We start from the raw sequence: 12110 nt of genomic DNA, 5'->3' as shown, positions 1-12110 counted from the left end.
CCAGCCCAGTAATCATCTTAGTCACTCTCTTTTGCACCTTTTCCATTTCCACTATGTCTTTTTTGAGATGCGGCGACTAGAACTAGATACAATACTCCAGGTGTGGCCTTACCATAGATTTGTACAACGGCAGTATAATATTAGCCGTTTTGTTCTCAATACCTTTTCTAATGATCCCAAGCATAGAATTGGCCTTCTTCACTGCCACCACATATTGGGTTGACATTTTCATCAAGCTGTCCACCACCACCCCAAGATCTCTCTCCTGATCTGTCACAGACAGCTCAGAACCCATCAGCCTATATCTAAAGTTTTGATTTTTTGCCCCAATGTGCATGACCTTACACTTACTGACATTGAAGCGCATCTGCCATTTTGCTGCCCATTCTGCCAATTTGGAGAGATCCTTCTGGAGCTCCTCACAATCACGTCTGGTCTTCACCACTAGGAAAAGTTTGGTGTCATCCGCAAACTTTGCCAGCTCACTGCTCACCCGTCTCCAGGGCCACATTGGGAGTCCTCATCTCCTCTATATGAAAGCCCAGACTTCATGTATTCATCACAGTATTTTCTCTTTTGGCCTTTTTCAGCCACACTAGACGCTGTGCCAGAACCACCTTTCAGAGCGCGATACCATAGTCTTTCGAGACTGAAGGTTGCCAATACAATTTTCTCTTTATCTGTTTGAAGAACAGAAGACTGCCTTTGCACTGTTTTGCACCAGAAGTGTGCTGAGAAATTCTGGGTGATTGATCACTTTCCATATTATGTTTCAGCTTTTTCACTGGGCTGGTTTTCAATCACTGGTTCATACATGAATTGATGACTAAAAACTAGTTATTGTTGGGGCTTTCACAGGCAACTAGCTATCTCCCTTCCTGAATTGCTGGCCCTGCAAAGCATTCTGGAGCACGACCTGCCTTTTTCTGCCATTATACCATTCTTTTTCAAGTATCCCTAAAGGGCCTGCTGAGTGCCCCTGGGGGTACATGAACCCCAGGTTGGGAACCACTGTTTTACTCGTATGTTGTTTACAGTGCACTTACTCTGATAGTGTTTATGAAAAGGTGGTGAAGATAAGAATTTAAAAAAAAAATGCATCATGATCATTTACTATGTTTTTAATAAGAGACTGTACAGTTCTTAGGTAACAATTACTGGTAGGTTATTTTTCAGGATCTGGCCTTAGATAAAATCAGACAAAACTATAGTCAGACACCCCCCCCTAAAGTTTAACCCCCGACTTATCTGAGGGTCATAGAAAATTCCATGATTTTGGCTCAGAGCCTGCCCTATCTGTGAGACTGACTTATGGGTGAGTGTCTGCGGTGATTACAAGAAGGCTCTGTGCTGCCTGCAGGGGCCACTCACAGGGAAAGGAGGACATTTACAGCAGCGGCCACAATTGTGGAAACTTTTTGAAACTGTCACATTTCACAGCTTTGCAGGTTTCTAGGAAATGCAGTTTCACTAAATGCAAAAGTTAGTAGATCAGTTGAAAGAGGATTTAATGCTGAATTCAAGACAAAACCCAGAATTCAAATCCCTGCAGTAACGAGAAACTGCTGGGAACACTGCAGCTGATGGCGCCTCCAGGACTCGGCACTGGCTGGGCAGACTTTGTGGCCGCCAAGCGCCCGATGGCCCAACCTGGACCGCTTCCCAGGCCACTGCAGGAGCGCCAGGGCCACGGCCACCTTCTGCGGCCACGGAGGCCTCCTCGAGGTCAGGGAGTGTTGGCTCCCTCCCATTGGGGCTGCCTCCAGGCTGGAGAGCTGGCTAGGACTGGGCTGAGTCTTGCGGGCCAAACCTCAGCCTCACCGGGACTGGCGCCCATGGGAGGCAGCAGCCTCACTTGTGCCTTCCCCTTTGGCCAGTCCACCCCGCCAGCGCCACCTGCTCTCAGGACAGGGTTGCTCCCAGGCGCACGACCCCCGGCCTCGACTGCGTTCCTTCCAAGCCTGGCTGGAGGACCCGCAGATGACCTCCCCATGGGCCTGGCTGGCAGTGCCCTCTGGCTGCCCGGGAGGGCTTCTGGGGCAGCGGAGCCTCAGAGGTCTTTCCGAGGGTTCCACCTTTCCTTTCCCGGGCAGGAGGCTCCCCAGCAGGGCGTGTCCGGGGAAAAGAGGACGTCTGGGGCTATCAGAGCCGGACCTGGTCCTGGGGCTGCCGCGCGGGGGGGGGGGGGGCTCCTGCGCGCCCAGCCCGCACGGCCCCACGGCCCGCATTCCCTCTCCGGCTCCAGGGCAGGGCCGGGAGAGCCGCCTGGGCTGCGCCGTGGTGCCGACGTTCAGGGCACGCCAGGGTGGGGGCACCGTCCCGGAGCCCCGAGGAGCGACGCCCCCCGCCGCCAGGAGGGCGCTCCGAGCCCGCAAGATCGCACCGCCTGACACGCCCCCGCGCAGCGGGCGACAGAAGCGGGCCGGGGCGGCGCCGCCGAAGGGCACCGGGGCTTTCCCGCTACTCCGAGGCCGGGCTGCGGGCGGCCGGGGGCGACTCCCCGGCCAGCAGCGCCGCCTCTTCCTGTGGAATTTTCCCGGCGGAGCGGGGGGCGCTGCATAAAGGCGGCGCGCCGGGAGGCGAGCAGAGCCCGCGGAGCCGGGACTGTCGAGCAGCGGTGAGTGCCCCGAGCGCGCGCCTGCCCACCTGCCCGGCGGCTGATGCTCCGGTGACGCAACAAGCGCGTTGGCCGAGGAGGCGCCCCCGCCCCGGGGCCCCGCCAGCCCGCCCGCCCGCGGCCCGCGCAGCCCTGCCGGGAGGAGGCGGAGGAGGCGCGGCGCTCCCGGCCGGCTGGCCCGCCGAGCCCCGGGGGCCCGATGCGCCCTGCGAGCAGGCGGTGCGGTGAGCGGGGCAGAGACGCTGCTGGCCGGAGGCGCTTCGTCCTCTGCCGGCTCGCAAGCCCTCCGCTGAGGGGGCCGCGGGTCTCGCGGAAGGGAACGGAGCGCCCCCGAAACTGCAGCCGTGCCGACGAGCCGCGAGGCGCGCGGGCAGCTGCCAGGCGCGGGCGCGAGGCTCTCTGTCGAGGGGCTGCAGGGGTCCTCCTTGGCCGCCCCCTCCGGCACTGGCGGCAGGTGCCGCTGCAGGTGCAGGTGCACGCCTCCTCCTGCCCCGTCTCCCGCCAGGGGCCGTCCGGGAGGGGCCGGAGTGCTGCCTGGGTCAGGAGCCCGGCGTTCCTCCGCAAGGGGCACCAGCGCCTGGTGGGGGCCTCGCCAGCCGGGTCGCGTGGCTGGCACGCCCCTGCCGCTGTTTGCCAGCCGGCCCGCATCCCGGACGCGGCGCAGCGCAGCGGAGGCGACGTCCCGGGCCCCCCAAAGCGCGGCGCGGCGAGCCCCGAAGGGCCGCTGGAGCCCCGCGCCCGCCGCGCCTCCAACCCCGCTCTCTCTCGGCCCGCAGCAGCAGCAGCAGCAGCGGCGGACGTCGGGCGCAGGTTCCCGCTGAAATCCCGCGAAGATGTGGATGGTGTCGCCCCCTTCCGGTGAGTGTGCAGCGGCGCCCCGGCTTGCCCGGCCCGGCCCGCCGCTGTTGGGTGAAAGGGCCGCTCCTCCGCCCGCCCGACCCTTCCCCAGCCGGCGAACCGAGCGCCGAAAGGGTGCCCCCCTCGGTGAGTCTGCGGCCTCGAGGACCACCGAGCGCCCTCTGGTGGCGACTGGGAGGCGAACGAATCCCCGGGCCCGAGAGCCCCACCGGCGTCCGCGAAGGAGTGAAGGCGGAGCTCTGGGCTGGGGGTCGAAAGGTCGCGGGGCCAGTGACTAAGCAGGAGGCCATCTGTGACGAAGAAGGGCGCCCTGTGGGGGGGGGGGGTGAAGGGCCCGTCGGAGAGGTGGCGCCTCCTCTGGCCTTCTCAGCTGCTTTAGCCATCACTCCAGTCCTGCTCCCAAAGCCTCCTTGGGGGCACTGGTGCAAGGAGCTGCCCTGTTTTGGGAGCCCCTGTTGCCTCCCACCCCACTTCTTCAGCTCTTCCTCAGAGCCAAAAGCCCTGCACAGACAGACCCAGTGCCCGAGAGAGGCCACGTTCTGCTCGGCTGCAGATCTCGCCCACGGATGTGGTCCCTGCGGCGGCCCCCTGGGCAGCTCCCCCAGCAGACAGAGCTGGAGACCGAGGCTCCCCTTGCATGATGCTCCAACTCTCTGAGCCTGTGCAGACTGGCCAGAGCCAGGCAGAGGCTCCCAGGCCTGGAGTGTGTGTAAAGGAGCCTGCCCTGGTATGAGGTCCAGAGGGAACAGCCTTGGCCAAAAAGGGCTGAGGAGAACTTAAGAACAACAAGAGGAGAAGGAGCCCCTCAGTGAGGCTGCTTGTGGTCTTCCCTCCCCTCATCATTTCACCCTCGAGGGTACTTGCTGCAGCAGTCTTGAGCTGGGTCAGGATTGTTCTCATGCAACCTGAACTGAGGGGGTAGTGGCAAGTGCAGAAACAGCTGTGCCCAGGTCTTTGTCCTCACTGGCCCAGAGCTGCTCTGGTCTGGCCCTGGTTGCTGGGCACCTGCCTGTGGGCTGTGACTGAATTTCTGCAGAGAAGAGAGCAAGGGCACACCTCGGCCCAGTAGCACCTTTGACCCCCGTTTCTTTCTGACTCCTTGGAGCTGCAGTGGCTCCCTGGCCCCAGAGACAGTCGCGAGAGGCACAAGAAAGGGAGTCAGCTGGGGGGGGCTCCCTCTCTTGCGCCTGTGGGGAAATGGTATGGGTTTGGGAGGGGGCCCTTGGTGTGCACTGCACTTCTGCCTGCCCCCCCACCTCTAAGTGCCATTTCTCTCAGGCTCCGCCCCCCCGCCCTGTGGCGCTCCCCCTGCAATGAGGGGGCAGCAACTCTGGCTTGCCTTGCACGAACAATTGTCAGGAGGGGAAGAATGTGGCATGGGGGCTTCCATGGAGTGAGCCTGCTTCCCCCCCCCCCCATGAACTGCTGCCGGGGTCTGTCATGAGTGCAGTGCAGTGGCCAAGTCTTAGGACTGGGAAGGACTGTTGCTGGTTCTGCAAGGGGTTGGATGAGTTTTCTTGCAGTAGCCCAAGGGCAACAGTGTCTGGCAGTTAGCACTCAGCACACCCCTTCCTGCTCCCCACTTTGCTGATTTTGGGGACAGGGAGGAAATGGGGAGGTAGAGCTGCTGTGACCACCTCAGACTAAGGAAACGTGTGGGGGGGGCCCCCACTGGGCAACCCCCCCCCCCAGGTGAGCACAGAAGCCAAGGGTTCTTATTCAGCCAGCACCCCCTGGCCTCTGTCATGATGCCCACCAACTTCCCAGGAAATGGAGTGGGGCAGGGCCAAATGGCCTTGAGCTCTGTGAGGCATAGCAGTGACACTGAAAATTATGACCACCATCCTCTGTCTTGAAATCCAATAAAGGGAACATTTGCCAGGCCCACCATGACTGCAAACACAGCCCCTGACCTGAATCTGCAGGCAGGGTGGGGGTGGGGAATGGCTGGCATGTTGAGATTTCCGCCCTTTCTTGCAGAGGTTTGGAGCAGGCCTGAGCCAAAGTGTTAAAAGAGGCTCACAGCAGAGACCTTGGCAAGCTGCCCGGGCAGCAGAACGACCCGCTTCCGCACCCATCAGCTGCCCAGCCCTCTCTCAGGCCTGCAGGGGCCCTTGTCCACAAGAGGAGTGTGTGCTTTGCACACACACCCCTGAAATGTCAGTACCTGGGGAACAGGAGGTGGCGGGAGGGGCTTCCTGCAGTGGGGGCAGGGGTCATTCCCAGGGAGCAAAGCATGCTGCCGGGAGGGGTGGAGTTGTCAGCAGTTGGGTCTCTCCTGGTTCTGCAGGGGCAGAGGAAGGTTTATCCCTTGGTCAGCTGGGGGGGAGGGCTCAAGGGTCCTGCTTGCTTCAGCTGGAGCAGGAAGGTAGTGCCCTGTTGGCCCAGGGGAAGGTGGTGACCCGGCAGCCTCTGCCAAGCATGTCCAGCAGCAGCATCTGCCCTCAGGAGGTATGGGTGGACCCATATGGGCACCAGCCCCATTTCAGTGCATGGAAGGCCATCACGGTTGCTGTGTGTGCCCTTTCGGGCTTCCACTGGACTGCAGCATTTAGAAATGCAGGAAAAGTCCCATCCGTAATCAAGAGCGAACTGACAGGAGGCTGCTGCCTCCCAAGCAAACAGAAGGAACGACAGCCCTGCAGAGGCAGGCCGACTCTCAAGCACCAGAGGGGGCCCTGCAAAGCTTTGGGCACAAGGTGAAGCAGGAGAAAATGGCATGGGCAGTGAGGGAGGGTCCCAGGTTGTAAGGGCTGGGAAAGCCCCAAGCCACAGAGTTGTGTAATGGTCTGACTCGGCTTCCCATTGGGTAGCCAGAGAGGGCCCTCCGCATTTTGGAGTCTCTTGGCTGTGGGCAGAGGTGTGTGTTATGCCTGAGTGCCCAGAGCCCAGCTGCCTGATCCAGGCACACGGCCTAGTGAAGGGAGACCTACAAGGCCCTAAAACAACCCTTGCCCCCTCCCTTCCCCCTCTGTAGTATTCTCGCCTGATGGGCGATTCCGGAGCCTCCCCCTGCCCCTTGAGAGCAGCCCTAGACCACAGAAGCGCCTTGCTGGCTCTTGGGCAGGGCACTAGCCGGGCGCCCCCGTCTTGTGTTGCTTTGCCTGTCGCATGTGTTGGACTGGAGGGGCTTGCCCAGCTGGTGCATTGAGGGCATTGGAAGAGGTGTGGGCAGAGGACTGCACAATGGCCTGGGGGTGGGGCAGCAGCGGCGGGAAGGGGGTGAGCCGACAATGCCAGGCATCACTCATGGGGCGGCCTTCGGATGCTGTTTCGCTCTGACCTGCTGTTTTCTTTCAGATGAAGCCTCTCCTGAACTTTCCGGCCTTTGGAAACCCGGCAAGGGCAGGGTGCAAAACACACGAGTAGGACATGTCCCTTCGCACTTTCTCTGCTACAGAGCAGTCCTTTCTTGGTTGGAGGAAATATAGGATGATAGTTGGTGGTTAGGCAAGTGGGGGGTTGACGGGGGGGCTCTTGCTCCTTTACAGGAACCTTAAATGTGATAGTCATGCCTGGATGGGAGGGCAGAAGTGTCTCCAGGCATGTAGTGGTGCCGGTGGATGAGTGAGCGTGAGGGCAGGCTTGGCTTGGGGGACAACTGATGGATCTCTGATTGTCTCTGGCTGCGATGCTGCATGTTCTCCTCCTGGCTTTCTCTGCATTCTCTGCCTGTCTTCTGCAAGCCCAAATGCACGTCGTGGTGGGGGGTTGGCAGAAACCTTCCTGTGCTCAGACAACACAAGGGGCATCACATGTCTTTGGCTTGGGCAGCAAGCACTGCTCCAGCTGGCTCTCCTGCCAAGGACCTTCCCCACTCTTAAAGGCCTTAGGAGGAAGGGGGGGCTCTCCTGGGGAGGGAGAGCCTTCAATACTGGAAGCCTTAAAATCTGCTCTGCCCCTAGGGCACCAGCCTGGAGGGACACAGCTGCTGAAGTGGGTTGAGCAGGCCTGGCTGCTGAGGGGCAGCAAGGTGAGGCTGAGTTCATGGCAGGGAAAAGGCCTCTGGGGATCTGGAGACAGCAGTGGCCCCTGGGAACTCCCACAGCTCTTCCTCCTTCCTCTCCTCGCCCAAAGCGTATTTGCAGAGGGCTAAGCTAGGGACTGGAGGCCAGTGGGCAGCTTGAGCCACTATCTGCAGGTTCAGTGCTCCAGGAAAGGCTGCTGAGTGGCCCCCTCTGCAGTGCACAGAACCAGCTCTCCTGTCACCCACATCCTTGGGGGACATGCAGGGAGGGATGCAGTGGTAGCCTCCAGGCTGCTCCTTGGCTTCCTCAGGACCTGGCCTGACTGAGCTCCGCTTGGCATGGACAGCTGGGGAGGGACTCGTCTTCCTCACACCCTCCCTCCTCTGCTGGCTTCAGGTATATTTCAGTACACCAAGAAGCTCTTCCTGAGGGAGCAGGCTGGCCGGGTGCAGGCTGTGGAGTTCCTGCGCAGGAATGCTGCCAACGCGCTCTCCATAGCAAACCTGGTGATGGGTCTGTCCTCCGTCCTCTGCAGCCTCAATGGGTGAGTGGTCTCTTGGGGAGGGGTGGGGGACCTGCAGAGCCCTGCTGCTTCCTGGGCTGGGCCTCTTAGAAGGGCCTGTGGCACTGGCCCATTTGGACTGTGCATCCTTGTGAGGCAGCGGGTATGTTTCCAGGGACAACTTTGGCTGAGGCAGCTGCCCTTTGGGCAGACAGAGGCTGACTCTCTCAGCAGCGGCCTGCTCAGACCTATGCTGACCTCCTGCCTTGCATGGTGGCGGCTCTGGGACCCATGAGCTTCTCCTCCACCCCCCTCACTTCCTCCACGGCTCTTGACTCTGGCCCTCCAGGCAGTCCCACTACGCTTGCTGGCTGGTCCTGACAGGGTTCCTGCTGGACCTCGCTGATGGAGCTGTCGCCAGGAAGCTGAATGCCTGTTCTGCGCTGGGTGAGTCACCTAAGACCTCTGACTGGGTCCCACTTCAACCCACTTTGCTCCCTGTGGGGCATGCTCAGGACTGTGTTCTCCAACCACCTGCAGGGGCTAAGCTGGACGACTTTGCCGACTTCACCTCCTTTGGCCTGGCTACCGCCCTGCTCCTGCAAGTTCACAGCCTTCTGGATGGACTGCTGGCCATCGTGTATGTGCTGGCCGTTTTCACCCGCCTGTGCTTCTTCTCCAGCGGTGAGTCAGTGGTTGCGCTGCAGCATCAGGGACTGGGTGGCTTCCTGAGGAACAGAATTGGATTCCAGTGTGGGTGTGCAGGGTGGCCACAGAATCCCTGTGCACAAGACTAGGTGGTGTTGGGACTGCAGCCAGTTGAGGCTTCAGGGGGGCCTGGTAGCCACCCTGTACAGTGGGGGGAGCCTCTTCTGGGGGAGGTCCAGTCACTTCAGCCAGACAGTAGCAGACTTCTTTACGTAGGAGACTGGGTAAGGCCCAAATCACCCAGAGAACTGCATGCCGCTGCAGATGTTGGGTTTGGGGCCTTAGTGGGATCCAGGTGCAGGGCAGCTTGCAGCTCTCTGGGGCTCCCCAGGGAGGGCCAGAGGTCCATAGACAGACTGGCTCAGGGTGACGCGGTTCTTCTGAAGAAACATGTCCCCCCTCAGTACACTCGCTGATGTCCAGCAGTTCCTGGCAGGAGCACCAAGCGCCCCTTGATCCACCCCCCCAAGTCCTCCTCCTTGATTGTCTGTCCCTCTGCCCTGCAGGACTCCCCTTTGTGTACCGAGGGTTGCCGTGCCCCTATGGGGCTTCCGTCTTGGCTTCCATCTGTGTGCTGACAGGGGGCAGTCGGGTGATGATGCGCATTGTTGCCATGGTGATGGTCCTCTTCATGGTGGACCAAGGCTTCTACCCCCATGACAAGGTGCTGGAATCCCAGGCCTGGAAGAAGCTGGTCTACGCTGGAGGTGAGTGTGAGATACACACAGTGGACTACCTTTGTGCAGGGGCTGTAAGCAGCAGAGTGGGTAAGGCAGGGCTGGGGAGCAGCCAAAGCCAGGGCCTACCCCATCCAGCCCCAGTAGTGCAGTCTCACTGGGGAAGGGGCAGTGAAGCCAAAAGCCCCTTTCTGGCTGTTGAGGCCTGGGTCAGGGCCAGCTCTATGGGTGACTCCAGAATTGGGGAAACTGCCTCCTGCAGCAGGCTGGTGTTATGAGTAAGTGGGGAGAGCTGAGCACTCCTCTCAACCAGTTGGAGGCCCACCCCCTATGACGTGGCCTTGTCCCTGGCGTGGAACCTTCCTGCCAGGGGGAGAGCTTGGCTCTGTGGGCTTGCAGAGCTGATGCTCTGACTGCCCTGCAATGGGCAAGCAGGAAATGGTAGGTGCTGGGTCACTGCCAGGATAGGGAGAAAGAGAAGTGGCAGGCAGGGGCTCTTGAGTGGGGAGTGCCCACTAGGCGGCTTCTTGCAGGAGGGGGGTCCGGATTGGGTGTGGCTGCTGCTAAAGGCCCCTCTTTCTGCTAGTACAAGCCTGGGCTTCAGCAGTGACACCTCCACTTTTAACGTTTACGTAGAGACAAAATGTTCAGCCATTAATCAGGCAGATCATCCAGTTGAAGCCTGGTTTAACCAACTGAACAGATGCCCTTGATTAACCAGGGAGAAGATTTTAAACTGAAGTTGGTTTTGGTACCGATAAGCCTGCTGGAAAGAGCAGTGGGCACAGCCTGGTCTGTGGGTGGTGGTGCTGGCCCTTCTCTCTCGCCCAGCTGAGATCTTTCACTTGAATGAATGACTCAAACTGCAGCTAAAACTGCAGTGCAACATTTGTCAGTCTTGGCATCCTTCACATAATATAAAGCAATCTTGTCACACACAGCAAAAAACAAGTGTGCACTTTAAGAAGTTGTTCTTGCTACCATACACCAACACTGTAACACTTTAAAACACACACACACACATGCATGTACATATCGTCATAAATAAAATGCAGTTGAGCCTTTCTCAGGACAAAACCAGCAGCTGCTTGTGTTCTTTTTATGAATCTTATGTATTTTCCAGAGAGCTAAAAACACACTTGTACTGTCCCCTCACATAGGGCCCAATCCTATCCAATTTTCCAGTGCCTGTGCAGCCTTGCCAATGGGGCGTGCACTGCATCCTGTGATGGGGAGACAGTCACAGAGGCCTCCTTAAATTATGGGAACATAAGAACAGCCCCACTGGATCAGGCCATAGGCCCATCTAGTCCAGCTTCCTGTATCTCACAGTGGCCCACCAAATGCCCCAGGGAGCACACCAGATAACAAGAGACCTCATCCTGGTGCCCTCCCTTGCATCTGGCCTTCTGACATAGCCCATTTCTAAAATCAGGAGGTTGCGCATACACATCATGGCTTGTACCCCATAATGGATTTTTCCTCCAGAAACTTGTCCAATCCCCTTTTAAAGGAACATTTGTTTACCTTGGGGCTGCAGCACAGCTATACCAGAGCTGGAAAATTGGATAGGATTGGGCCCATAACCATTTTCTCTTTTTTTAGATAGAATGAGAACTGGGATCATCATGTAGTGACTTTTTGTAACCTTGAGGACTAGTAGCTTGCAAGACCTGAGAAAAATATTTTGTCATTTGAAGGCTAGCATTCCACTGCAATCCCTTTGTCTCCACAGGTGTCGTGGCACTTTTGCTCTCGGGTTTCCCCATGGCCTCCCTCTACTATCTTGCTTGGTCCTTGTCATACATCTTCTTTCCAACCGTTTTCTGGAGCCACAAAGCACCATCTCACCAGTGACCCTCCTGCACATGACCAAGGCAAGCCCAGCGAATCTCCAGATGGCCTGATCCAGCGTTAACACCCTCAAGTTGCCTTATGTTTACTAAAGTGTTCGTGGCCCTGACTTGAGACTAATGACTGTGGAGTATCACTTTCTGTCCTGGCAGACAGGAAGGAGGCGATGGCTCAAGAGTGCTAGCTAGGATTTGTCTGCCAGCTGGCTGGCCACTGCCATTTAGCTGGCTAACAGCCTGAGCCGCATGTTCTGCAGATGTGACTGTACATATGCTGTATAAAAAAAAAAGCATTATTCCAGAGACTTAGAAGAAATGCATTCGTAGACATTTATTTTTTTAGTCCACAACCTCTAACCTGACGCCATGGAGGAACAGGGTTAGGATGTGACTGATGGCAAACCTCTCTTCCTGCCTCTGTTCAGGAACCCTGCACTCACTCCAGGCTAAGGCAAGGTGGGTCCTTGGGTGGAGGGGGAGTCCCAGCCCCTCCTTTTGTCCTCTTCATATAATGCAGCCGTCAGACCTGGCTGCTATTAGACCAAATCTGGCCTTTGGTGAGGGACTGCCCCAGCAGCCAAAATGCCTGTGCTGCCTCAGTGGGTCCTCCTTCTCCTTGGGCTTGTCCAGAGCAAGGTGGGACCCCTGCCACTTTTAGGCCTCTCCTGTAGTGTCAACAGGAGAGGCCTCCAACCTCCCCCAGGCCCTCCACCTAGACCAGCCAAGGGTGCGGCTGCTGCGGAGGGCACTGTCCTGCCCCAAGCACCCTCTCATCACCCTCTGCCCTGTCCAGCCGTCTGCAGTGGAAGATGAAGGTCCCCACTTTGGGAAAGCTACAAGCAAATGGTCCTGAAGCTCAGCCGCCCGAGGGGGGGGTTGTCGCTTGGTGCCCAGTGCCAGGACGGCCAGAGCCACTGGCTCCCAATC

General features: G+C 58.6%; 2 protein-coding genes across 4 annotated transcripts; both read left to right on the top strand.

The window, feature by feature from the left end:
* Positions 1-1583: 1583 nt before the first annotated feature.
* Positions 1584-4132, top strand: LOC136660228 (collagen alpha-1(I) chain-like). The gene is made up of 4 exons (XM_066637329.1): positions 1584-1725; positions 2246-2358; positions 2406-2617; positions 3394-4132. Exons 1-4 carry the CDS (start codon positions 1584-1586, stop codon positions 4130-4132), a joined length of 1206 nt encoding a protein of 401 aa, XP_066493426.1.
* Positions 4133-5730: 1598 nt separating this feature from the next.
* TMEM269 (transmembrane protein 269) lies at positions 5731-11492 on the top strand. Of its 3 annotated transcripts, XM_066637473.1 has the most exons (7): positions 5731-6840; positions 7381-7448; positions 7840-7987; positions 8295-8392; positions 8486-8629; positions 9160-9360; positions 11066-11492. In XM_066637473.1, the coding sequence occupies exons 3-7, from the start codon at positions 7953-7955 to the stop codon at positions 11185-11187; spliced, it is 600 nt and encodes a 199-aa protein (XP_066493570.1). In that variant the 5' UTR covers positions 5731-6840; positions 7381-7448; positions 7840-7952; the 3' UTR covers positions 11188-11492. The 3 variants fall into 3 exon arrangements, with proteins under 3 accessions (XP_066493570.1, XP_066493567.1, XP_066493568.1); XM_066637470.1 differs by having other exon boundaries at positions 5731-7448; XM_066637471.1 differs by lacking the exon at positions 7381-7448 and having other exon boundaries at positions 5732-6840.
* Positions 11493-12110: the final 618 nt, after the last annotated feature.

This window comes from Tiliqua scincoides, chromosome 9 (assembly GCF_035046505.1).
Source record: "Tiliqua scincoides isolate rTilSci1 chromosome 9, rTilSci1.hap2, whole genome shotgun sequence".
Classification (NCBI taxonomy): Eukaryota; Metazoa; Chordata; class Lepidosauria; order Squamata; family Scincidae; genus Tiliqua; species Tiliqua scincoides.
Note: the sequence above shows the minus strand (reverse complement) of the source record. Positions and strands in the feature narration are given on the sequence as shown.